Below are 27,296 nucleotides of genomic sequence, written 5' to 3' on the forward strand. Positions count from 1 at the left end.
AGGAATAGTAAAATATATTTTCGAAAAATGGAAGGAGTTTAGAAAGAAAAAAAGATTGCCGAAACCCGGGATTGAACCGGGGACATTTAGATCTTCAGTCTAACGCTCTCCCAGCTGAGCTATTTCGGCTTTCGGGGTGAATTTGCAAAGGGGTGGGTTTAGACGAGCTATATTTCTAAAAGGTGCATAGATTGAACTTTCGTTATGAAGTGGCGTATTTTTCGAGAAATTCTACGTCTAATTTTGTGAAATAAATCAATTATCTCATGCCTTATGAATTAATAAAGATAGGGGGTTCGACCAAACCTGGGAAAATTTTAATGGGGGATTCTGGAGGCCAAAATAACACGAAAATTAAGAATATCAATTTCTTGAATGAAGCTTTATTAAAAAGTTATTGACAAATTAAATTAAAAAATTTCGAATCATTCTGAAAAAATTATTTTTAGCTAGAGGGGTCAATTACAAGTATTTTTGGTCATTAGACCTACCCCCGAAATCCTAATCACTTTCTTGAAAAAAATTCGAGAAGGTGTGAAATTTTTCGACGAAATTCAAAAATTTCAAATCATACTAAAAAAATTATATTTAGGTACAGGGGGTAATTACAAGCATTTTTGGTCATTAGACCAACCCCCAAAATCCTAATCACTTTCTAGAAAAAAATTCGAGAAGGTGTGAAATTTTTCGACGAAATTAAAAAATTTCAAATCATACTAAAAAAATTATATTTAGGTACAGGGGGTAATTACAAGCATTTTTGGTCATTATACATACCCCCGAAATCCTACCCACTTTCGAGAAAAAAATTCGAGAAGGTGTGAAATTTTTCGACGAAATTAAAAAATTTCAAATCATACTAAAAAAATTATATTTAGTTACAGGGGGTAATTACAAGCATTTTTGGTCATTATACATACCCCCGAAATCCTATGCATTTTCGAGAAAAAAATTGTTTACCGAAAATATAATTTCTGGCCAGAAATGTTTGCCCGAATTTTCATGCGAATCTTTAAAACGTCATAACTTCTGAACGGATTGGACGATTTTAATGTTTAAAAAAGCAATCAACGCGTATTTTAGTGAAGAATATGTAGAAATTCTAAAAATATTGGAAAAGTTGCTCCTTGACCCCGTAAAATGCAAAAAACCCCATAAGAATGGTTCAATTTTCAAATAGCCATAACTCCTGCAATAGTGAATATATTTCAATGAAATTTTGGGGATAAGTAGAGCTCATGGGTACCTACAAAAATGTATTAGACAACTTTTCTATAGGACGTCGAATAAAATTATTAAAAATAAAAAACGAATTTTTAAGGAAAATTGATAGGGGGTAGCTGCTGAATTTTTCGACAGAAAAAAAAAATTTCAAATCGTTCTAATAAAAATTATAATTAGTTACAGGGGGCAATTACAAGCATTTTTGGTCATTAGACCTACCCCCAAAATCCTACTCACTTTCTAGAAAAAAATTCAAGAAGGTGTGAAATTTTTCGACGAAATTAAAAAATTTCAAATCGTTTTGGAAAAATTATATTTATTTACAGGGGGTAATTGCAATCATTTTTGGTCATTATACATATTCCCGAAATCCTACCCAGTTTCTAGAAAAAAATTCGAGAAGGTACTGAAATTTTTGGACGAAATTAAAAAATTTCGAATCATACTAAAAAAATTATATTTAGTTACAGGGGTCAATCATAAGCATTTTTGGTCATTAGACATACCCCCGAAATCCTACCCACTTTCTAGAAAAAAAATTTGAAAACGTGAAATTTTTCGACAAAATTAAAAAATTTCGAATCATACTAAAAAAATTATATTTAGTTGCAGGGGTCAATAATAAGCATTTTTGGTCATTAGACCTACCCCCGAAATCCTACCCACTTTCGAGAAAAAAATTCGAGAAGGTGTGAAATCTTTAAACAAAATTAAAAAATTTCAAATCATACTAAAAAAATTATATTTAGTTACAGGGGTCAATAACAAGCATTTTTAAAACATAATATATCAGTACACTTTGAATATACATATAAAATAACAAGTTTTTGCACTATTACTACCATTTAAAATATATCTCAAGCAATTAAATAAAACTTTACGAAATTTTCAAATACCTTTCTTTGAGAACAGGTGATTTTAAGTAAAAAAAAAAGAAAACACTATTCTGTGAAATTTAGTAATATTTCCTATGTTATTCATTCTTTCGTTCGAACAATTACTTTGGCATGAAATTTCGGAATACTCTCGAATCACGTAATTTTTCTTTTGTCCACAATTTTTGATATCGTGCTCTGCACGTGGGCGTATTTTCGAGTTTTCAAGATAGTTTGGTTGCCCAGGGGTGAGTTCTTGATGACCGTAGACGTTGTAGCGATCGAGGGATTCGAAGATGAGAATTTCGACGATCTCAAAGTACTTCCGGCGACACTCTTGCGCCCGGTGACAGCGTTTTTAATTGGTGCTTGCATCGTATTTAATTTCGGGGATGCAGGTGGGCCTAACACCCCTGTGGAGGATCTTCGAAGCTTCTGCTGAGGAACTGGCGGTCTCAGGGTCGAGATTTGATGCTGACCAGACGTCCCTCCGAAGGAGGACAGACGCTTCGTTTTGGGTGAAAACAAATCCTGTTAAGATTTTCAAATTTTTTAAATGGGATCAAATTCCAAAAATAAATTGTTTTACCTCGTTTGTATTACTGATTTTCTTTACTAGGTCTGCCACGTGTGTCTGCAGTACGATGATATCCTTCGTGATTTTCTTCAGATCGCAAAGAATCGGTGTTTTCGGAGAAACGTAGCCCTTCTTTTGGTTTTCGACGCCATTCGACGCGCCCTTTTTAGTTTCCTCCTTGATGAACGTGTCGGCTCTCTCAACAGGACTTATGTGAATGGCTGGACTCGATCGTGAGACTGGCTGAATATCAAAAATTATCCAATCAGTAACCAAGAATAAAATCCACGAATTTTCTATTAAATACCTTCTTTAATTAATTTACTTACCTTTTCATCGTCCTTCATTCTTTCCTCGTTCATTAACGATGGTTCGTTACCAGATAAAGCATCGCTAAATGTGTTCGAAGATGCCAAAAAGTCCAGCGATTTGAATCTAAAATTGTTCCCACAACGTAAAAATTAATCTACAAAGTACACCATGAGACAAATTTCGAGACCAGATTCACGACCTTGTCAAATTTCCATTCTCGAGGTTTCTTTCTGAGTTTGTGGGAAATTTTTGAGAACAAACGTCGATCTTTGTTGCAGGTGATTTCATCGGAGGATCCGCTATTCGCAGTTTTACACCCACCATTATTTGGAGCACGTTTTGTATGGTGTTTACTAATTCTTCGTTGGTTAATGGTTTATCCTGTTCATCTTCTCTCTGCAAGAATGTTCGATTTTCACTTGTTTTTAAAAGCTAATTAACGATAGAGAAAATGTTACGCGAAAATACACCGTTTTATTTAATTAATACTTTACATTTAAGGGTGCAGGCCTCGTCCATCGACTAATCAACTCCGTAAATTCTTTTGCAAATTTCAGGGCACTCATTTTTATCGAAATTGCTGCTTCCTCTTGAAAATTCGTAACTGAACTGACTTCGAATATGAGATCGACCAGTGACTTCGGAATGTCCTTATTATTTATGATGTTTACATCAGTCGCGTAGATGCTATCATAAGTCCCCTGGGCAATAACGCCTTTTGTCGTGAGAATTATTTCGGAAATTATTCTAATTTTACAGAGAAAAGTTTATTTAAGACTTCATTTCTTTTAATTGAGCTCCTTTAATACAAATTGCTATTTATCCTCTGATTCTCTATTAGCATAAAAAGAAAGAATATTAATAATCGTATCTGCAAAGCAGAATTTAATAATTTTCCACAAGATTGTAGTATTACTAGTGTGATAAGAATTTAAACTCCACAGACGAGGTATACGAGTAGACCCTTCACCCAATGCATTTTTTTAGCCCATTTTTATGGGGTTCTAGAGCCCCATATCAGGTCAGCGAAGATCCAGAAATGGTCAAGAGGTGGGACCAATCGAAATAGCGTTGTTGTCTAGACCAAACGGTTCTTAACTCTTCATGTTGACACTGTCTCCCCACTCTTCGACTTCCCCACATGAAGACTACCGCTGGGCAAATTCTTCAGTACCCCTGGAGCATCCAGGGGGACCGGGTCTCGCGGGCCAAAGTCAGGCCATTCGTGGAGTGCTGACCACTGGGGGGACCAGGAGTGACCAGGACTGACCAGGACTGACCAGAGCTGACCACTACTGACCAGAACTGGCCACTACTGACCAGTGCTGACCAGTCCAGATCCGAATACTGACCACTACTGACCACTACTGACCAGTGCCGGACCGTGATGACCACTGGTAAGAACTATTTGAAATTGCCCTCCCCACTTCTATTTCGTCGTCTGATCCCAATTGAACGTTATGGAACTGTCCAACGCTTTTACTAAATTACGAATCGTTTCTTGTGTTACAGCTGGACCTTCGCTGCTTCCTCGGGAATGGTAACTAATGGTCAACAAGTAGTAAGCCCACTTTACTTATTTATGTTATCATCACAGAATTGACCAGTTTATTTTACTTGTTTGGTCATAATTCAGTGTTGTTTTACTGCCCTATTTTATTTGGTTACTATGTTTTCCTCCTCTGTTTCCACTTCTGCCTTATCTTTTCAATTGGCATGATTGTGGTGAATCGTATACCATTTTTGTTTGTATATTATTTTATGAATTTTGATGTTTCGTTTAATTCTTGGGTATTTTCACTCTTTCATTTCACGTCGTTGGATTTTCAATTCTGGTCAATCTCTGTTTCTCTTCATCTTTGAAATTGGTATGGTTCTTCAGATAATTTTTGGAATTGTCTGCTACTTTTACTCGTTACGCAAGTATAGGTAGAATACTTTGTTTGTATCGTGTGTAAACCCTGTTTCCTTACGTAGATCTTACACCATCGCTTCGTCTAGGTTGCATGGTGTTCATTAAATTTCCTTTCCCATGTCACTAATATGTATATCAATTTTAGTTTCAGATTATCCACAGAGACATCGAAGACGCCACAACCGCCGAGGGACATTTAATTCTAAGTCGATTAGTCTTAAGCTTCGAATCTTAAAATTAACGTCGAAGATTTCTTTATTGTCCATATCTCCGCGTTCTACCAAGCAATTATTAAAGTAGCTTCTCTCTCGTTCCCTCGTTCGTAGCTTCGATCACCGCTGTTTCATCGATTGAAACACGTGATCGGCCGTGTATCTGGTCCTAAAGATCTAATCGCCTTCCCTTGGTAAGCTTGATTGAGGGAAAACGGCACTTCGCTGGAAGGTGTGGAGTTTCCGTATTCTGCGGAAACGCACACCTTCCAGCGGAAGTCGACTCTGTCTCAGGTACTCTCTCTTTGTCAGACAGCCTAAGTCGGGTCCTTCGGGCTCCCGGCGGGTTGCGTTGGAGAAATGGAGACCTCGATTCGGAGTTGCAGTTCTCTGTTTTCTTGTTGAGATCGAGTTAGCAAGGGCAGTAGGTTCGATCCTCGGATCAGCTGCACGGTTCAGCATCGCGTCGCGTCGCGAATCCCACGATTTAGCTTCATCCCTCTTTTTAACCACATAATTGCTTGGTAGAACTAAATCAAGGAACTTTGTTTCCTTCTATCGTCCGAATTTTAGCTTCAACTTGACTAGACTCGAGCTTCGACGTTAATTTTAAGTCCCTATTGTACGCGTCTCCCGATATTGCCAAGTAATTATTTAACAAGTAGCTTCTCTCGACTCGTTCTCTCGTTTCTAGCTTCGATCACCACTGTTTCGTCGAACGAAACATGTGATCGACCGTCCAGTTTGTCCGAAAGATCTAGTCGCCTGCCAATGATAGATCGATTTCTAGAAATAGAAATCAATCTACCAAGGGCAGTGTTGATTCGATCCGAAGATCTGCTGCACGGTTCAGCATCGCGTCGCGTCGCGTCTCCAACAATTTAGCTTCATCCCTTTTCAAACAAAATAATTACTTGGTAATTAGACTTAAGTCTTTAGTGTAGTCGCGTGTGTCCTGCCAAGTAATTATCTAACAAGTAGCTTCCCTTTCCCCCGTCTCTCGTCCCCTCCGATCACCACTGCTTCCATGTAGAAAGCAAGTGATCGGCCGATTAGCTGGCCCGAAGGGTCAGTTGCCGTCCTCTAGCGAGACGATCCAAGGGAAAGGGTATTTCGGCCGCAGAGGGGATCAGGGACTGTTCCTGTCTGCGGTAGCCCCAACTCGGGATCCCTCTCTCTGTCAGACATCCCGAGTTGGGTCCATTTGGCTCCCAGCAGGCTGCTTGGGGGAAATGGGGAACCCGTGTTGGGTGCGTCGATTCCCTTTCCCTTCGATCGGACTTGCCAAGAGGCAACGAGCTGACCCTTTTGGCCTCGCTATTCGGTTCGCGTCTCTCGTTCCTTGCACCATTGCATGGTGCATCGCGTCGAATCGCGTCGCGTCACCCACGATTTAGCTTCGTCCCTCTTTTAAACAAAATAATTACTTGGCACGACTAATCTAGTTTCTAAGGATGTAAAAGGGAGATCGATGGAACTTGGATTCCATCTATCTCCTTTCGGGTCTCCACTCGCAGCAACCTCCTCGTGGTGAGACCTGGTAATCGGTGTCACCCACGATTGAATAGTTATTCTTCGTGGGTGACACCGAGCTAATGGCTGCGAATTTAGATTTATAGTTAGGCAGGTTACTTTCTTCGTTGATTGCAGAAGATCTTCATTAATGGAGGGTGGTTGGGTCTCCATTCGCAGCAACCTCCTCGTGGTGGGACCTGGGTAATATTATTTAGCGTTTAATTAATAATCGTATCGCTCTCAGCTGGGTAATGCAATTATTAATTAAAAACTAAATACTATTAGCAAATTGGCTGCGATCCGCTTTGCGTAGGTCATCATAAAGAGCTTCTTCGCTAGATTATTTTTCATCAAAGATTCTAAAATATTGTCAGAGACGAGGTATAGGAGTAGATCTACCACCCAATGTATTTTTTCGCCCCATTTTTAGGGGGTCTCGAACCCCCGTTACCATTTTCGTGTCACTCGCGACGTTACCAACAGATTCAGAAATTAATTTTAATCTTTTCCATAGTCAACTCATGGCTTTACGCAATACAGGCTGTTTGCTTATCAATACTAATTCAGTGAATAGTTCCTCAACTGACCGCCATCCATGAGAAGAGGACGCTAAAATCACCTCCGAATTTCCAGGTCGGTATTGCAGTCACCATGAAAGTCCATAAGGTGAAAGGTCTACTCGTATATCTCTTTGACAAAATTATTAATGAGATCTTGTATTATCACTATCATTAGTGATACAGTAATTTCCAAAACTGAGACTTTGGTTAATTTTAACTGGAACATTTTAAATTTTCTAAAGAGTTCCAATAAGTAGTGCCATCATCGCCATTAAATTCTAATTTATTTTCGTTGGTAACTACTGCATTTAATTTTTCATTACAACATTTTCTATTTAACTCAACAATTTCACAGCTTCTCCCAGCTGATTAAAATATTTCTTATAAGAAAACCATAACCATCAGCCGAAATAGCTCAGCTGGGAGAGCGTTAGACTGAAGATCTAAATGTCCCCGGTTCGATCCCGGGTTTCGGCAATACTCTTTTCTTGCTCAATTTTTAGATCTTCTAAATCATTCTATAACGTAGTATTCCACTATGAATAAAAATATGTGTCTGTACAATATGTTAAATTATATTTAGTTTATTTTCCTTGATAACTGTATTTATTTTTGCCTCATAATACATTTTTTGTGCCTCTACAACAGTTCCACATAACTTTTTCTTACTTGGAATACTACTTATAAATAAACCATCTCTATCAGCCGAAATAGCTCAGCTGGGAGAGCGTTAGACTGAAGATCTAAATGTCCCCGGTTCGATCCCGGGTTTCGGCAATCTTTTTTTTCTTTTAATTTTTTTAATTCTTTATATCGTTCGATAAACCTAATTCCATTAGATATAAAAATATATATTTATGTGATATATTAAATTATATTTTAATTCATGTTTGTTGATTACTACTGCATTCAATTTTGCTTCGTAACATCTTCTATTTCTCTCAGCAACAGCTCCAAATTATAACTTTTCTTAAATAGAATATTGTTTATAAATAAGCCACCACTACGAGCCGAAATAGCTCAGCTGGGAGAGCGTTAGACTGAAGATCTAAATGTCCCCGGTTCGATCCCGGGTTTCGGCAATCCTTTTTTTCTTTTAATTTTTTTAATTCTTTATATCGTTCGATAAACGTAATTTCATTAGATATAAAAATATATATTTGTGTGATATATTAAATTATATTTTAATTCATTTTTGCTGATTACTGCTGCATTCAATTTTGTCTCGTAACATATTTCTCTCAACAACAGCTCTAAATTATAATTCTTTTTAAATGGAATATTGTTTATAAATAAACCACCACCACGAGCCGAAATAGCTCAGCTGGGAGAGCGTTAGACTGAAGATCTAAATGTCCCCGGTTCGATCCCGGGTTTCGGCAATCCTTTTTCTTTTAATTTTTTTCATTCTTTATAAATAAACGTAATTAAAAATATGTGTTTATGTAATACATTAAATTACATTCTCATTTATTTTTGATAACCACTGCAAATTTTTTAATTTTTAATTCATAATTTCATCAGTTATAAATTTTTTTCTGTACTGAAATCTTCATTCCAATATTTACAAATTAGGTATTGTTATTAATTACTTGTTTTCCATAAGAGTGGCACAATTTGGAAGGTAGAAATTCTTAAAAATCAACAGAAGCACTGTTAATGCTTGAAATTATTTATCTTCTAAATTGCAAATAATAATGTGAATAACACAATGACAAATTTTTTAATTTTTAATTCATAATTTCATCAGTTATAAATTTTTTTCTGTACTGAAATCTCCATTCCAATATTTACAAATTAGGTATTGTTATTAATTATTTGTTTTCCATAAGAGTGGCACAATTTGGAAGGTAGAAATTCTTAAAAATCAACAGAAGCACTGTTAATGCATGAAATTATTTATCTTCTAAATTGCAAATAATAATGTGAATAACACAATGACAAATTTTTTAATTTTTAATTCATAATTTCATCAGTTATAAATTTTTTTCTGTACTGAAATCTTCATTCCAATATTTACAAATTAGGTATTGTTATTAATTACTTGTTTTCCATAAGAGTGGCACAATTTGGAAGGTAGAAATTCTTAAAAATCAACAGAAGCACTGTTAATGCATGAAATTATTTATCTTCTAAATTGCAAATAATAATGAGAATAACACAATGACAAATTTTTTAAAGCTTAACGTCATGATCTAATCATTTACTCATTTCGTGGATAATAATATTTATACGATCTTTTTAGTAGGAATTAATTTTTTTAGAACGATATAAAATGATGTGACAGAAAGTTGCACGTCCACGAAAAATTTAATTTAAAAATGAAAAGGGGTAGTAGTGTGTAGGTTACGCTTTTAGAACTACGAACTTTTAATTAAAACCATTGAGGAATATGCAGCTCTTGGAAAATAAATGAAATCTACAATGTGTTGTACCTAACATGAGAGAACTGAAAGGCAACCTTGCAACATATTTCATGTTTACTTGGTCGTAAGAAATGAACACCAAATATTTCATCAATGATTACCTAAATTTTAGAATGAACTTTCATTTTAGAATGATTATTTAAACGTAATGAAACCTATTCATATTTATTCATCGATTTAATTTGCTTATATATGACGTTTACTCAAAAGAAACAGGGATTTCTCTAAATTAGTAAAACTTTACCTTTTTACAGGTAACACATTATGATTTTATTGACAAATTATTTCCATTAATGGATTTTTAACAATTTGTATTCGTTATTCGCGAATAAATCCGATTACAACTCGGTTTGGGTTTATAAATAACTAAAAATTTTAATGGGGGATTCTAGAGGCCAAAATAAGGCGAAAATCAAGAATACCAATTTGTTAATGGAGGCTTCATTAAATAGTTATTAACAATTAAATTAAAAAATTTCAAATCGTTGTGAAAAAAATATGGTTATCTGTGGGGGTGAATTACAATTATTTTTTGTCATTACATGTACCCCCGAAATCCTACGCATTTTCGAGAAAAAAATTCGAGAAGTGAAATTTTTCGACAAAATTAAAAACTTCCAAATCGTTTTGAAAAAAATATCATTATCTGCGGCGGTCAATTACAATCATGATTGGTTATTACATATACCCTCGAAATCCTACGCATTTTCGAGAAAAAAATTCGAGAAGTGAAATTTTTCGTCAAAATTAAAAAATTCCCAATCGTTCTGAAAAAAATATAGTTATCTGCGGGGGTCAATTACAATCATTTTTGGTTATTTGACATACCCTCGAAATCCTACGCATTTTCGAGAAAAAAATTCGAGAAGTGAAATTTTTCGTCAAAATTAAAAAATTCCCAATCGTTCTGAAAAAAATATAGTTATCTGCGGGGGTGAATTACAATCATTTTTGGTCATTACAAGTATCCTCGAAATCCTACGCATTTTCGAGAAAAAAATTCGAAAAGGTGAAATTTTTCGTCAAAATTAAAAAATTCCAAATCGTTCTGAAAAAAATATCATTATCTGTGGGGGTCAATTACAATCATTTTTGGTTATTAGACATATCCTCGAAATCCTACGCATTTTCGAGAAAAAAATTCGAGAAGTGAAATTTTTCGTCAAAATTAAAAAATTCCAAATCGTTCTGAAAAAAATATCATTATCTGCGGGGGTGAATTACAATCATTTTTGGTCATTACACGTACCCTCGAAATCCTACACACTTTCGAGAAAAAAATTCGAGAAGTGAAATTTTTCGACAAAATTAAAAACTTCCAAATCGTTTTGAAAAAAATATCATTATCTGCGGCGGTCAATTACAATCATTTTTGGTTATTACATATACTCTCGAAATCCTACGCATTTTCGAGAAAAAAATTCGAGAAGTGAAATTTTTCGACAAAATTAAAAAATTCCAAATCGTTCTGAAAAAAATATAGTTATCTGCGGGGGTCAATTACAATCATTTATGGTTATTACATATACCCTCGAAATCCTATGCATTTTCGAGAAAAAAATTCGAGAAGGTGAAATTTTTCGACAAAATTAAAAAATTCCAAATCGTTCTGAAAAAAATATAGTTATCTGCGGTGGTCAATTACAATCATTTTTGGTCATTATACATACCCTCGAAATCCTACGCAGTTTCGAGAAAAAAATTCGAGAAGGTGAAATTTTTCGACAAAATTAAAAAATTCCCAATCGTTCTGAAAAAAATATAGTTATCTGCGGGGGTCAATTACAATCATTTTTGGTCATTACACATACCCTCGAAATCCTACACACTTTTGAGAAAAAAATTCGAGAAGTGAAATTTTTCGACAAAATTAAAAAATTCCAAATCGTTCTGAAAAAAATATCATTATCTGTGCGGGTCAATTACAATCATTTTTGGTTATTAGACATACCCTCGAAATCCTACGCATTTTCGAGAAAAAAATTCAGAATGTTTTGGAACTTTAAACATTAATAACTTTTTAACGAAGCCTCCATCAACAAATTGCTATTCTTGACTTTCGTCGTATTTTGGCCTCTAGAATCTATAATTTCCGCGATGTGGCCGAACACCCTGTATATAAACTGTAATTATCAATAACCGATAAATAAATGCCTCGATTAAGATCGAAAGTTTCCCCTAGAATTTTTCCCCTAAACGCTAGTCATTGGACAGTTGACACACGCGTTGCCTGTTGCGCTATAATAGCCCTGCATTCAACGTTTGAGTGGCAACGTACAGGTCGCGCGTGTGTGCACACAGTCAACGCAGACGTGTGTGCGCGTTCACAGTAAAATCGTTTGTCACGGGAGAGGAAACTGTAGGAAAGGAAGGGTGTTCAGGTTGTTAGAATTTTGGGCCACAAGACAGCAACGGTGTCTGTGCTCGAGATATCCGTGTATCTTGTGTAGGAAACAGGGAAAAGCACTTTTTAAATCCGAGAAAAATCGCGAGACGTCGGCTGCGGTTAGCGATGGCCATTCGCGCGCGCTGATTGGCCGGGAGTCGCACGTGCGCAGAAACCCCCACTCGTGGGACGATGCTAGGGTGTTCGTCGCACCGTAGCCAGTCGGTTTGAGGCTCTTCCGGAGGGAAGATGGTGTCCGAGTTGTCGCCGGCGACGAAACGACAAGCGGTGTTCGGTTGAAAATCGAGACGAGCCTTGCTCTCTGCTGCACTGTGCGACCGTTAATTGTTATGAGACGCAAATAAACAACGCGTGTTGGCATTCTCGGGCGAACTGAACTCGCGATCGTGCGTGTTAACCTGCAACTGCTCGCGAATGTTTACACGGTAAACACCAGTGCGTAGAAAACGGACATTTGTCGATTGTGCAACGTTCACACGTGAGTTTCCATACGATCGCGAATCGATAGTCTGTCGTGCTGTCTGCTTGCTGTTCGAGCTCAGTGAAAAATGAGAACTACATCGTTGCTCGCTCTCGTTGTCTCTCTGCTGTACTATGTCACTGGATCCCGTGCTGGTGAGTCTAACCAAATATTTTTCTTCGATTTCACACTTTCAATCTCCGTCACGCTTCACTCTAACGGTTTCTCTGTTTTGAAATTTGTTTTTTGAATTGTTGGTAATACCTATCTGTATTAGAACTGAGATAACAGTGATAACAGATTAGGGACGTGAAAATTTAATGTTACAATACTGCTGTAATAGAATGAATTTTATTTCGAAATTGTTGAGCTTGTATTTTGTGATGATCGTTATTTTAGCGTGAATAATTTGTCTCAGAGTGATTTCACGTTTTCTGACAATTTATTTTCACATTTACGTACATTCTGTGTATCAAAGAGTTATTCATCCTGCAGCAAACGCGATAGCGTCACCCAATCGGCTTACGCGTCCAACGCCATACTACCAATCGGAAGTCGAGTGGTTTTTTTGGAACCTAGTGTATTATATTTTCAAGGAAAATACTCGATAAAATTCTGAGAAGTTTTTGGAAACCTTCTATGGAAGTCTGATGTATTTTATTTTGAGTATGTTCGCGAGTAACTCTAATAGTTTCCATTTTGTTTTCAATTTGTTAATATGTGAAACTTACTATACAGGGTGTTCAAACTGGGAAACATTTTAATGGGGGATTCTAGAGGCCAAAATAAGACGAAAGTCAAGAATACCAATTTGTTGATGGAGGTTTTGTTAAGAAGTTATTAATGTTTAAACTTCCGCCACTATTGAATTTTTTTCTCGAAAATGGCTAGGATTTCGGGGGTATGTCTGTTCACTAAAAATGATTGTAATTGACCCCCACAGTTAACAGTATTTTTTTCAGAACGATTTGGAATTTTTTAATTTTGTCGAAAAATTTCACATCTTCTCGAATTTTTTTCTAGAAAACGGGTAGGATTTTGGGGGTATGACCCTTCACCAAAAATGATTGTAATTAACTCCCACAGCTAACAGTATTTTTTTTAAAACGATTTGAAATTTTATTTTTCGTCGTAAAATTTAGGCACCTACCCTCTGTTGATATTTCTTAAAAATTCGATTTTAATTTCTAGTAATTTTATTTGACATCCTACTGAAAAGTTGTTTAACACTTTTTTGTAGGTACCCATGAGCTCTACTTCTCCCCAAAATTTCAATGAAATATATTCACTATTGTAGGAGTTATGGCCGTTTGAAAATTGGACCACTTTTATTGGGTTTTTCTCAGTTTACGAAGTCAAGGAGCAACTTTTACAATATTTTTAGAATTTCTACATATTCTCCACTAAAATACGCGTTGATTGCTTTTTTGAAACTGGTAATCCTTCAATCCGTTCAGAAGTTATGATGTTTTAAAGATTCGCATGAAAGATTTCTGACCTGAAATTACATTTTCAATTAGGAATTTTTTTCTCGAAAGTGCGTAGGATTTCGAGGGTATATGTAATGACCAAAAATGATCGTAGCTGACCCTTGCATCAGAAAATAATTTTTTTAGAACGATCTGAAATTTTTTAATTTTGTCGAAAGACTATTATAATTAGATTTTCAGTAAGGAATTTTTTTCTTGAAAATGCGCAGGATTTCAGGGGTATGTGTAATAACTAAAAATGATTGTAATTGACCCCTACAACCTAAAATAATTTTTTTAGTATGATTTGAAATTTTTTAATTTCGTTTAAAATTTTCAAAACCTTCTCGAATTTTTTTCTGGAAAACGGGTAGGAATTCGGGGGTACGTCTATTCACCAAAAATTATTGTAATTGACCCCCACAGCTAACAGTATTTTTTTCAGAACGATTTGAAATTTTTTAATTTTGTCGAAAAATTTCACTTCTCGAATTTTTTTCTCGAAAATGAGTAGGATTTCGGGGGTACGTGTAATGACCAAAATTGATTGTAATTGATCACCACAGCTAACAATATTTTTTTCAGAACGATTTGAAATTTTTTAATTTTGTCGAAAAATTTCACTTCTCGAATTTTTTTCTCGAAAATGAGTAGGATTTCGGGGGTACGTGTAATGACCAAAATTAATTGTAATTGATCACTACAGCTAACAGTATTTTTTCCAGAACGATTTGAAATTTTTTAATTTTGTCAAAAAGTTACACCTTCTCGAATTTTTTTCAAGAAAACGGGTAGGAATTCGAAGATATGTATAATGACTAAAAATGATTGCAATTGATCCCCGAACCGAAGCTAATTTTTTTAGAACGATTTAAAATTTTTGAATTTAATTATTAACTTTACAACAAAGTCTCAGTCGGGGAATCGATATTCTTAATTTTCGTCTTATTTTGGCCTCCAGAATCCCCCATTAAAATTTCTCCCAGGGTTGGTAGAACACCCTGTATATGGTTAACGTTGCAGGCAAAGTGCTAAGGGGTTAATTCTTGCTCTCTTTCTAACAGTGCCATCGAAGTCATTTGGCGTTCGTAGATTGAAACACATTAGGATGAGCGTTTGTTCCCTCGATTGCAGCTCCAAGGAAGCTGTAACCTCCCAGGGAATATGAAAAGTTTTCGAAATAGGTGGGCCGTAGGATATTTTGCCCCGTGTAAGTGGGCCGCGACCGAGAAACGCGCGGAAACATCGCTATAGAAAACTGCAAGTATCGCAGTATTCGTCGGCTTTCGACCTTCGGCGGTTATTAGCGCGAATTTAAATGTCCTTCTTGCAAAGCGAAGTGGAAAAATCTCTCGTTATCTTTGAAAGCCGTTTCGCTGGCGCAAGAGCCCGGGAAGGTTCGCCAAGTAGGAGAACGTAGGAAACGCGGTGCTTCGAGGTATAAAGTGAAATTGAAAGGAGACCAGAGGAATCCGCCTCTTTCTGACCCATCTGCTTCGTCTTCGTCTTGTTTCGTAGTACGCTGGATGCAAGCCCCAGGCTTCCCCGTTATTTAACCAGTGATAGAATCCTACCTACGGCCAGCCAAACTACGTTCTCGCGGTTCCTCATCCTTGTTTCTTCGCCAGAAACGGTCCACAAACGCGTGAAAATTATTACACTCGCGCCAGAAAAGGACAAGTCACTATTTGTGTTGGTAAATAACACGTTCGGACGGTCCTGAACGCTTCATTCGACTCATTACGTTAGAAACATCCGCCATTTCTATCATTTTCACTGTCCTGGAATGGCGATGGGGTTTCAAACCGTTTCGAACTTGTTATCTGGCGGGAAATTCGAATTAGAACACTCTTGATAGCCCTGGTGATCTTGATTGATGTTCCTTATTCATTGTTTTGCTTCTTCGCCATCAATCACTTTATAAAATGGTCCACAAATGCTCGAAAAATATTAGATTCGAGAGCTACAAAAGGACAAATGACTATTTGTGTTGATAAATAACACGTTCAGACGGTCCTGAACGCTTCATTCGACTCATTACGTTAGAAACATCCGCCATTTCTATCATTTTCACTGTCCTGGAATGGCGATGGGGTTTCAAACCGTTTCGAACTTGTTATCTGGCGGGAAATTCGAATTAGAACACTCTTGGTAGCCCTGGTGATCTTGATTGATGTTCCTTATTTATTGTTTTGCTTCTTCGCTATCAACCACTTCATAAAATGGTCCACAAATGCTCGAAAAGTATTAGATTCGAGAGCTACAAATGGCAATGGGGTTTCAAACCGTTTCAAACTTGTTAACTGGCGGGAAATTCGAATTAGAACACTCTTAACACTCCTGATAATCCTCATTGATTTTCCCTATTCATTGTCTTGTTTCTTCGCCATCATCCACTTCTTAAAATGGTCCACAAATGCACGAAAAGTATTAGATTCGAGAGCTACAAATGGCAATGGGGTTTCAAACCGTTTCAAACTTGTTAACTGGCGGGAAATTCGAATTAGAACACTCTTAACACTCCTGATAATCCTCATTGATTTTCCCTATTCATTGTCTTGTTTCTTCGCCATCATCCACTTCTTAAAATGGTCCACAAATGCACGAAAAGTATTAGATTCGAGAGCTACAAATGGCGATTGGGGTTTCAAACCGTTTCGAACTTGTTAACTGGCGGGAAATTCGAATTAAAACACTCTTAACACTCCTGATAATCCTCATTGATCTTCCCTATTCATTATCTTGTTTCTTCGCCATCAACCACTTCATAAAATGGTCCACAAATGCTCGAAAAGTATTAGATTCGAGAGCTACAAATGGCAATGGGGTTTCAAACCGTTTCGAACTTGTTAACTGGCGGGAAATTCGAATTAGAACACTCTTAACACCCCTGATAATCCTCATTGATCTTCCCTATTCATTATCTTGTTTCTTCGCCATCATCCACTTCATAAAATGGTCCACAAATGCTCGAAAAGTATTAGATTCGAGAGCTACAAATGGCAATGGGGTTTCAAACCGTTTCGAACTTGTTAACTGGCGGGAAATTCGAATTAGAACACTCTTAACACTCCTGATAATCCTCATTGATCTTCCCTATTCATTATCTTGTTTCTTCGCCATCAACCACTTCATAAAATGGTCCACAAATGCACGAAAAGTATTAGATTCGAGAGCTACAAATGGCAATGGGGTTTCAAACCGTTTCGAACTTGTTAACTGGCGGGAAATTCGAATTAGAACACTCTTGACAGTCCCAATACATTTATTATTGAGCTATAAAATACGGAAAATGTTATTAATGGAGAAATTTACTTAGAGATTTTGCAATTACGTAAACTTGGCACGTGACCCAAAGTCACATCTCGGTGGGATTAGGGTTAAACCGCCTAAGCCAGGGATACGGAATCTTCTGGCATTGGAAAGCTGCATGCCACCTCATGGATCCTCGTTAGACTGCATATCTAATGTATAATTTTTGTGAAATTACACTTGGATAGATAGAAAGTGATATTTAATTAAATATAAATTAATTTTAACTGCTTTTCTTGTGAACATTTTTCCACTTTTATGCAATTTTACAGTAGTTTGATCATTTATTAAGTTCTCTGTCCATTTTAACCGTGCATCTTGTTGCAATATTTATTGTACACGTCGTGTAATCAACATTTTCAAAACTGTTTTATTTCAGTAGCAATTTTGTAAAGATTTCGACACTGTAAAAGATAAGTTCATGCAAGAAACCAATTTTCCCGATAGAATCGTTCTGAAAAAAATATTGTTAGTTGTGGGGGTCAATTACAATCATTTTAGGTGAATACACATACTCTCAAAATCTTACGCATTTTCGAGAAAAAAATTCGAGAATGTGAAAATTTTTCGACAAAATTAAAATATTTCAAATCGTTCTGAAAAAAATACTGTTAGCTGTGGGGGTCAATTACAATAATTTTTGGTGAATAGACATACCCCCGAAATCCTACTCAATTTCGAGAAAAAAATTCGAGAATGTGTGAAATTTTTTGAAAAATTAAAATATTTCAAATCGTTCTAAAAAAAATACTGTTAGCTGTGGGGGTCAATTACAATAATTTTTGGTGATTAGACATACCCCCGAAATCCTACTCAATTTCGAGAAAAAAATTCGAGAAGGTGTGAAATTTTTTGAAAAAATAAAATATTTTAAATCGTTCTGAAAAAAATATCGTTATCTGTGGGGGTGAATTACAATCATTTTTGGTCATTACATATACCCTCGAAATCCTACGCATTTTCCAGAAAAAAATTCGAGAAGGTGAAATTTTTCGACAAAATTAAAAACTTCCAAATCGTTCTGAAAAAAATATCGCTATCTGCGGGGGTCAATTACAATCATTTTTGATTATTAGACATACCCTCGAAATCCTACTCAATTTCGAGAAAAAAATTCGAGAATGTCAAAATTTTTCGACAAAATTAAAAAATTTCAAATCGTTCTAAAAAAAATACTGTTAGCTGTGGGGGTCAATTACAATAATTTTTGGTGATTAGACATACCCCCGAAATCCTACTCGATTTCGAGAAAAAAATTCGAGAAGGTGTGAAATTTTTTGAAAAAATAAAAAATTTCAAATCGTTCTGAAAAAAATACTGATAGCTGTGGGGGTCAATTACAATCATTTTTGGTGAATAGACATACCCTCGAAATCCTACCCAATTTCGAGAAAAAAATTCGAGAAGGTGTGAAATTTTTGGAAAAAATAAAAAATTCCAAATCGTTCCGAAAAAAATACTGTTAGCTGTGGGGGCCAATTACAATAATTTTTGGTGAATAGACATACCCCCGAAATCCTACTCAATTTCGAGAAAAAAATTCGAGAATGTCAAAATTTTTTGAAAAATTAAAATATTTCAAATCGTTCTGAAAAAAATACTGTTAGCTCTGGGGATTAATTACAATCATTTTTGGTCATTACACGTACCCTCAAAATCCTACCCAATTTCGAGAAAAAAATTCGAGAAGGTGTGAAATTTTTTGAAAAAATAAAATATTTCAAATCGTTCCGAAAAAAATACTGTTAGCTGTGGGGGTCAATTACAATAATTTTTGGTGAATAGACATACCCCCGAAATCCTACTCAATTTCGAGAAAAAAATTCGAGAAGGTGTGAAATTTTTTGAAAAAATAAAAAATTTCAAATCGTTCTGAAAAAAATACTGTTAGCTGTGGGGGTCAATTACAATAATTTTTGGTGAATAGACATACCCCCGAAATCCTGCCCAATTTCGAGAAAAAAATTCGAGAAGGTGTGAAATTTTTTGAAAAATTAAAAAATTCCAAATCGTTCTAAAAAAAATACTGTTAGCTGTGGTGGTCGATTCCAATCATTTTTAGTCATTAGACATACCCTCGAAATTCTGCGCATTTTCTAGAAAAAAATTCAAAACTGGCTGAACTTTAAACGTGAATAACTTTTTAACAAAACCTCTATCAACAAATTGCTATTCTTGATTTTCGTCTTTTTTTGGCCTCCAGAATCCCCCATTAATTAATCACTATTTATTCATTATCAGTTCCTATGCAAAGGGACCTGATATTTTCCAACAAAATATTATTAGTCACTTTTACATTCACTGTATACCAATCGATAAGTCTTGGTCGATAAATTTTCATCTAGAAGTCTAAGTGACGATACTACAAATACTCCCGACGCAAGGACGAAATACGTGTGACAATCTTGGATGGAAGATACGGTTTAGATCACAGAGAAGTTGTTTCGTTTGACGTAGTACCGTGAGGTGAATAGAATATGAGCTGGGACCAAGTTTCCGCAGGCGAAGCACGAAAGTCGGAGATGAAACGAACTTAGATTTTCCCGTAACTTTGTTTCCAATTTAGCCACGGGGTATGTAGAATAACTCATAATTAGCGTAGGTCTCGTTGCAACCCCCATTCATCGATCCAAGCATTCCAAGTAATCGAATTCATAATAAAAACCTTGAATTCACCAACAATCCCCCACTAAGCCTTCAGCTTCTTCCTTTTTAAGAATTCGACATTTAAATGGAAGAAATTCGATTTTATTTGCACCCTTAAGAGATGGGAACGAATGGAGCCAGAGGATCAGCATGTGAAAGTATTTTAAAAATGTCTGTAGCTCCCACAGCTCTCTGGGGGGCTCAAATCTTGCGTGGTTGGGGGTGGAAGGGGTACATTCGCGGGACTAATATGCCTTCGACGCGTGGGGGGATGAACGTGGAAAGTAATCAAGCAAAACGTGAAATATTAAAGGCAATCCCCCACTTCTCAGCACTGGAGAACTGTTGCCAGTGGTGTTTTCGCCTAAATGCTCTCCGTGGCTGGCCGCTTTTAGCGAAAAAGCCCCAGTCTTTCTGCATCACCCTCTTGCCGTGGATTTTTCCCCGATCCTCTCGCTGACGCCCGCTAATGCATGCTTCCACCGCGGAAGAACAAAACACAGACACCTTGACGTTCGCCAGAGGCTGTATCTTCCCAAAACCTGCCAGTTCTGCCTTTCTTATTCATTGTTTTCTTCTCTTTTACTAGTTCCATCTGCCAGGAAGTCGTTAGCAACCGTATCGCTTGGATTTAGATTATTGAGATTGCTTAGAATTAAATGGGGAATGTTGCGACCTTTGTTTACCATTTTTACCATTTTTTGATTGGGATTTTCGCATTTTTCGGGGTCAAGGAGCAAGTTTTTGAATATTTTTGCACTTTCTACGTATTCTACACTAAAATACGCGTTATTTGGGTTTTTGAAAATTAAAATCGACCAATTCGTTCAGGAGTTATGGTGTTTTAAAGATTTGTATGAAAGATTTCTGGGCTGAAATTAGATTTTCGATTAGGAATTTTTTTCTCGAAAATGCGTGGGATTTCGGGGGTATATGTAATGACCAAAAATGATCACGATCGACCCCTGCAACCGAGAATAATTTTTTTAAAACGATTCAAAATTTTTTTTTCGCCGGGAAATTTAGGCACTTGTCGATTTTTCTTAAACATTCATTTTTCATTTTTAGTAATTTTATTTGACGCCCTACAGAAAACTTATGTAATACTTTTTTGTAGGTACTCATTAGCTCTAGTTTAGAAAAAAGTTTCATTGAAATATATTCACTATTGTAGGAGTTATGGCTGTTTCAAAATTGGACCATTTTTATTGGGATTTTCTCATTTTTCGGACTAAAAAATCAACTTTTCGAATATTTTTGCAATTTCTACGTATTCTACACTAAAATACGCGTTGATTGGGTTTTTGAAAATTAAAATCGACCAATTCGTTCAGGAGTTATGGTGTTTTAAATATTCGCATGAAAGATTTCTGACCTGAAATTAGATTTTTGATTAGGAATTTTTTTTCTCGAAAATGCATGGGATTTCGGGGGTATGTGTAATGACCAAAAATGATTGCGATCGACTCTTGCAACCGAGAATAATTTTTTTAGAACGATTTGAAATTTTTTTTTCCTCGAAAAATTTAGGCACCCTACTCCCTGTTGATTTTTCTTAAAAATTCGATTTTAATTCCCATTAATTTTACTTGACGCCCTACAGAAAAGTTGTGTAATACTTTTTTGTAGGTACTCATTAGCTCTAGTTTAGAAAAAAGTTTCATTGAAATATATTCACTATTGTAGGAGTTATGGCTGTTTGAAAATTTGACCATTTAATATTGGGATTTTCTCATTTTTCGGACTGAAAAATCAACTTTTCGAATATTTTTACAATTTCTACGTATTCTACACTAAAATACGCGTTATTTGGGCTTTTGAAAATTAAAATTGACCAATCCGTTCAGGAGTTATGGTGTTTTAAAGATTCGCATGAAAGATTTCTGGCCTGAAATTAGATTTTTGATTAGGAATTTTTTTCTTGAAAATGCTTAGGATTTCATGGGTATATGTAATGACCAAAAATGATTGTAATGGGCCCCTGCAGCCGAAAATATTTTTTTTAGAATGATTCGAAATTTTTTTTTCGCCGGAAAATTTAAGCACCCTATCCCCTGTCGATTTTTCTTAAAAATTCGATTTTAATTTCCAGTAATTTTATTTGACGCCCTACGGAAAATTTGTGTAATAGTTTTTTGTAACTACTAATAAGCTCCATTTCAGAAAAAAGTTTCATTGAAATATATTCACTATTGTAGGAATTATGGCTGTTTCAAAATTGAACCACTTTTATGGGGTTTTTCGCATTTTACGGGGTCAAGGAGCAAGTTTTCGAATATTTTTGCAATTTCTACATATTCTACACTAAAATACGCGTTATTTGGGTTTTTGAAAATTAAAATCGTCCAATTCGTTCAGAAGTTATGGTATTTTAAAGATTCGCATGAAAGATTTCTGGCCTGAAATTAGATTTTCGATTAGGAATTTTTTTCTCGAAAATGCGTAGGATTTCGGGGCTATGTCTATTCACCAAAAATGATTGTAATTGACCCCTACAGCCAAAAACATTTTTTTAGAACGATTTGAAATGTTTTAATTTTGTCGAAAAACTATTATAATTAGAATTTCAGTAAGGAATTTTTTTCTCGAAAATGCGTAGGATTTCGAGGGTATCTGTAATGACCAAAAATGATTGTAATTATCCCCTGCAACCAAAAATAATTTTTCCAAAACGATTTAAAAAATTTTTTTCCCTCAAAATTTCAACACCTACCCGAATTTTTTTCTCAAAAATGATTAGAATTTCAGGTATATATCTATTCACCAAAAATGCTTATAATTGCCACATTTAAATCGCCCTTCAATTTCATCAAAATTTCCCTCACTAAATCCAAAATACAATGAATTTAACATAAAAAGATTAAACATAAAGAAAACGATAATATTCTCATTTATCAGTATTCTGCAATCGATATTCTTCAACAACGTTCATCGTAACATTTAAAAAATTTCACCGATGAAAAGTGCATCGACATAAAATAAAATTAGTTTTCTTTTTCCTGTTTCCACTCTTTTGAGGAACTGTTGCCTCTCGTTATTAAGGCGTTCACTTAATCGACTGAAAATAATTTTCCGCCGTCAAAGTAAAAAGCGTCAAGTTTTACGTGTTGAAGGCGTTTGACGTATTAAAAGGGCACTGTATTCCCCTTACGTGTGGAATGAGGTTATACGAGTACCTCCCAATTACAGACTCACTTGACACAGATTGTCGTGCCTCAAAGTTCCCCGTTCCAATGACTTCAACCGGAAATTAGTAAGCTACAAGTATTGCGTGACCGTCGTCGACGTGAAACGTACAAGAGCGGTTACATAGTTTATGAAAGACTCGATAATGCACTCGGGAATACAGTTTAATCTGAAGCATAATTAATCAGGAAAATGTACGTCTAACAATTTCTATATTCTTAAAATTTCTAAAAATAATACTCCTACTCGGTACCATTTTAAACGAGAATTATTTCATAACGATTAATTCAAACATTATAGTGTTAAATATTCGATGAATAGTTTTTGCTTTATTAGATAAGATAGAACTTTCTGTTTATGATTTTCAGAATTTTTGAGGATAATAAATATGCATAATTTCGTATTATTTAGGATTACAAGTAAATTAGGTGGCCATTTAACGTTAGATATTACAAGTTTATTTTAACTTTCAATTTAAATGTTTATTTTTTGTATGGGAAGAATCCTGATAATACACGATGATGCGTAATTAATTTATTATTGTTTATTAGCGGTAAACGCGTGACTGGATTTATCAACCGTGTAGCAATTATCGTCTCAGTGGGCCACGAATCAATTTCGTACGATCTATACATATTTTACATACGTATATCACGGTTGACCTAATACAGTTGTCGGTTTCAATGCTATTCCACAATTTCTGAGTTTAATGAGAAACATCATTAATTTTGTTGCAACAATTTCGCAGAAATAGAGAGACGAAAATTAAAAAACTTAAATCTTTCTCACTTTTATTGATTTCGTAAATACAAATATACAGGGTGTTCAACCACCCCGAAAAATTTTATTAGGCGATTCTGGAGGCCAAAATAAAACGAAAATCAAGAATACCAATTTGTTGATGGAGGCTCCGTTGAAAAGTTATTAACATTTAAAGTTCCGCTCGTTTTTAATTTTTTTCTCGAAAACGGCTAGGATTTCGAGAATATATCAATTGACCAAAAATGATTGTAATGAACCCCTGCAATTAAAAATATTTTTTTTAGAACGATTTGAAACTTTTTTAATTTCGTCGAAAAATTTCACAATTTCGCGAATTTTTTTCTCGAAAACGGTTAGGATTTCGAGAATATGTCAATTGACCAAAAATGATTGTAATGAACCCCTGCAATTAAAAATATTTTTTTCAGAACGATTTGAAACTTTTTTTGTTGTCGAAAAATTTCACACTTATTCGAACTTTTTTCTCGAACGTGGGTAGGATTTCAGAACAACTTTCCGAATATTTTTGTAATTGCTCCATATTCTACACTAAAATACGCGTTATTTGGGTTTTTGAAAATTAAAATCGCCCAATCCGTTCAGGAGTTATGATATTTTAAAGATGAGCATGAAATTTAAGTGAAACATATCAACGTATGGTCAGACATCACATTTTCAGTTAGGAATTTTTTTCTCAAAAATGGTTACAATTTCGAAGGTATGTGTAATGACCAAAAATAATTATAATTGACCCCTGCAGCCAAAAATATTTTTTTTTTAACGATTTGAAATTTTTTTTTTCATCGAAAAATTGAGTCGATTTTTCTTAAAACTTCGTTTTTCATTTTTAGTATATTTATTCGTCGCCCTACAGAAAAGTTGTGTAATACTTTTTTGTAGGTACCTATGGCCTCTACTTCGGAAAAAAGTTTCATTGAAATATATTCACTATTGTAGGAGTTATGGTCGTTTGAAAATTGGACCATTTTTATGGTGTTTTTTTAATTTTGTGGTGTCAAGCATCAACTTTTTGAATATTTTTACAATTTCTACATATTCTACACCAAAATACGCGGCGTTTGGCTTTTTGAACATTAAAATCGCCCAATCCGTTCAAGAGTTATGGCATTTTAAAGATTCGCATGAAATTTGGAAGATCCATATCAGGGCCTCAGATTAGATTTTCGATTAGGAATTTTTTTCTCGAAAGTGAGTTGGATTTCGGGGGTATATGTATTGACCAAAAATGACTATAATTAACCCTCGCAACAGATAACAATTTTTTTAGAATGATTTGGAAAATTTTTTTTTCGCCGAAAAATTTAGACATCTACCCCCTGTCGATTTTTCTTAAAACTTCGTTTTCCATTTTTAGTAATTTTATTCGACACCCTACAGAAAAGTTGTGTAATACTTTTTTGTAGGTACCCATGAGCTCTACTTCAGAAAAAAGTTTCATTTAAATATATTCACTATTATAGGAGTTATGGCTGTTTGAAAATTGAATCATTTTTATGGGGGTTTTTCTCATTTTACGGACTGAAGAATCAACTTTTCGAATATTTTTGCAATTTCTACATATTCTACACTAAAATACGCGTTATTTGGGTTTTTGAAAATTAAAATCGCCCAATCCGTTCAGAAGTTATGATATTTTAAAGATTCGCATGAAAGATTTCTGGCCTGAAATTAGATTTTCGATTAGGAATTTTTTTCTCGAACATGCGTAGGATTTCGGGGGTATTTGTAATGACCAAAAATGATTACAATTGTCCCCTGCAACCAAAAATATTTTTTTTAGAACGATTTGAAATTTTTTTTTTCATAGAAAAATTGAGTCGATTTTTCTTAAAACTTCGTTTTCCATTTTTAGTAATTTTATTCGACGCCCTACAGAAAAGTTGAGTAATACTTTTTTGTAGGTACCTATGGCCTCTACTTCGGAAAAAAGTTTCAAATTTTTAGCCATGTATTCGAAACGGATTAACCGTCGCAGACACGTATAATGCGACTGCAATTTCTAAGGGATTTCGTCGGTGGCTTATGAGCCGACGGCGTGCATTCCTCTTGTTTTTTCCGCTTTGTCGAATAGTTAAAGCGACCAGGAATATGGGTCAACGGCGCGTTGCGAAATCAGCGGCCGTACTTTATGAATTGCTTTGTGAATTTCTGTATTGCGCCTCGCTGGGAATTATCCGTTACGCGGAATCGCGACTGATTCGAAACAGTGAAACTTCCAACGTGGATGCGGAATATTTAATATCGAACAGCTTTTATCTTACCAAAAAACACTTTGAAGAAGTAATATATCAGATCGAAAAGTAACTTTTATTTTGCTCTCAATAAATAACAAAATTATATTAATTTATTATCTATTATATCTCTCATCTTCCTGGAAGTTTATCAATTCATTCATTGCAAAATGGGGTTGGTTTTCACTAGAACAAGCTTTCGACTTGCCATATTTTTTCGATTAAATTCTACCCATTAAATTATTTTTATATTTGATTTAATAAATAGATTGAGTAATTTTATTGAACACTAAATGTTTTTTCCTGTTAAATTAATTTTGCTGAGTCGTATCGGGTCATTGCCATTATTTTTCCATTTAATATACATATATTGCACCCTAAAATTCTAATGGGAGATTCCAGAGGCCAAAATAAGACGAAAATCAAGAATACCAATTTGTTGATCGAGGTTTCATTAAAAAGTTATTAACATTTCAAGTTCCACCCTTACTGAATTTTTTTCTCGAAAATGCGCAGGATTTCCGGGGTATGTCTATTCACCAAAAATTATTGTAATTGGCCCCCACAGCTAACAATATTTTTTCCAAAACGATTTGAAATTTTTTAATTTTCTCGAAAAATTTCACACCTTCTCGAATTTTTTTCTCGAACATGGTTAGGATTTCGAGAATATTTCAATAGACCAAAAATGATTGTAATGGGCCCCTGTAACTAAAAATATTTTTTTTAGAATGATTTCAAATTTTTTTTCTTCGTCGAAAAATTGAGGCACTCGATTTTTCTTAAGAATTCGTTTTTCATTTTTAGTAATTTTGTTTGCCATCCTATAGAAAAGTTCTCTAATACTTTTTTGTGAGTATCCATGAACTCTACTTCTCCCCAAAATTTCAATGAAACATATTCACTACTGTAGGAGTTATGGCTGTTTGAAAATTGGACCACTTTTATGGGGGTTTTCAAAGTTTATGGTGTCAAGGAACAACTTTTTCATTATTGTCAGAATTTCTACATATTCTCTACTAAAATACGCGTTGTTTGCTTTTTTGAAAATGGAAATCCTTCAATTCGTTCAGGAGTTATGATGTTTTAAAGATGTGCATGAAATTTAAGTGAAACATATCAACGTATGGTCAGACATTACATTTTCAGTAAGGAATTTTTTTCTCGAAAGTGGATAGGATTTCGA

General features: G+C 35.0%; 2 protein-coding genes and 5 non-coding genes across 7 annotated transcripts in view; 5 read left to right on the forward strand and 2 right to left on the reverse strand.

The window, feature by feature from the left end:
* LOC143348962 (uncharacterized) overlaps positions 1 to 27,296 on the reverse strand; it is a 438,943-nt gene that overhangs the window by 157,496 nt on the left and 254,151 nt on the right. The window lies entirely within an intron of this gene.
* On the reverse strand, positions 57 to 129 carry Trnaf-gaa (transfer RNA phenylalanine (anticodon GAA)). The gene has a single exon. It is a non-coding gene; the product is annotated as a tRNA-Phe (tRNA).
* Positions 7,595 to 7,667, forward strand: Trnaf-gaa (transfer RNA phenylalanine (anticodon GAA)). The gene has a single exon. It is a non-coding gene; the product is annotated as a tRNA-Phe (tRNA).
* On the forward strand, positions 7,895 to 7,967 carry Trnaf-gaa (transfer RNA phenylalanine (anticodon GAA)). The gene has a single exon. It is a non-coding gene; the product is annotated as a tRNA-Phe (tRNA).
* Positions 8,200 to 8,272, forward strand: Trnaf-gaa (transfer RNA phenylalanine (anticodon GAA)). Its single transcript has one exon. It is a non-coding gene; the product is annotated as a tRNA-Phe (tRNA).
* On the forward strand, positions 8,500 to 8,572 carry Trnaf-gaa (transfer RNA phenylalanine (anticodon GAA)). The gene has a single exon. It is a non-coding gene; the product is annotated as a tRNA-Phe (tRNA).
* The window catches only part of LOC143348961 (uncharacterized), a 69,079-nt gene continuing 54,024 nt past the window's right edge, over positions 12,242 to 27,296 (forward strand). The window contains exon 1 of the mRNA XM_076779758.1: positions 12,242 to 12,638. Coding sequence (XP_076635873.1) covers positions 12,572 to 12,638 — 67 coding nt within the window. The 5' untranslated portion in view covers positions 12,242 to 12,571. The remainder of the gene's footprint in view (positions 12,639 to 27,296) is intronic.

Source organism: Colletes latitarsis, chromosome 12 (assembly GCF_051014445.1).
Source record: "Colletes latitarsis isolate SP2378_abdomen chromosome 12, iyColLati1, whole genome shotgun sequence".
Taxonomy (NCBI): Eukaryota; Metazoa; Arthropoda; class Insecta; order Hymenoptera; family Colletidae; genus Colletes; species Colletes latitarsis.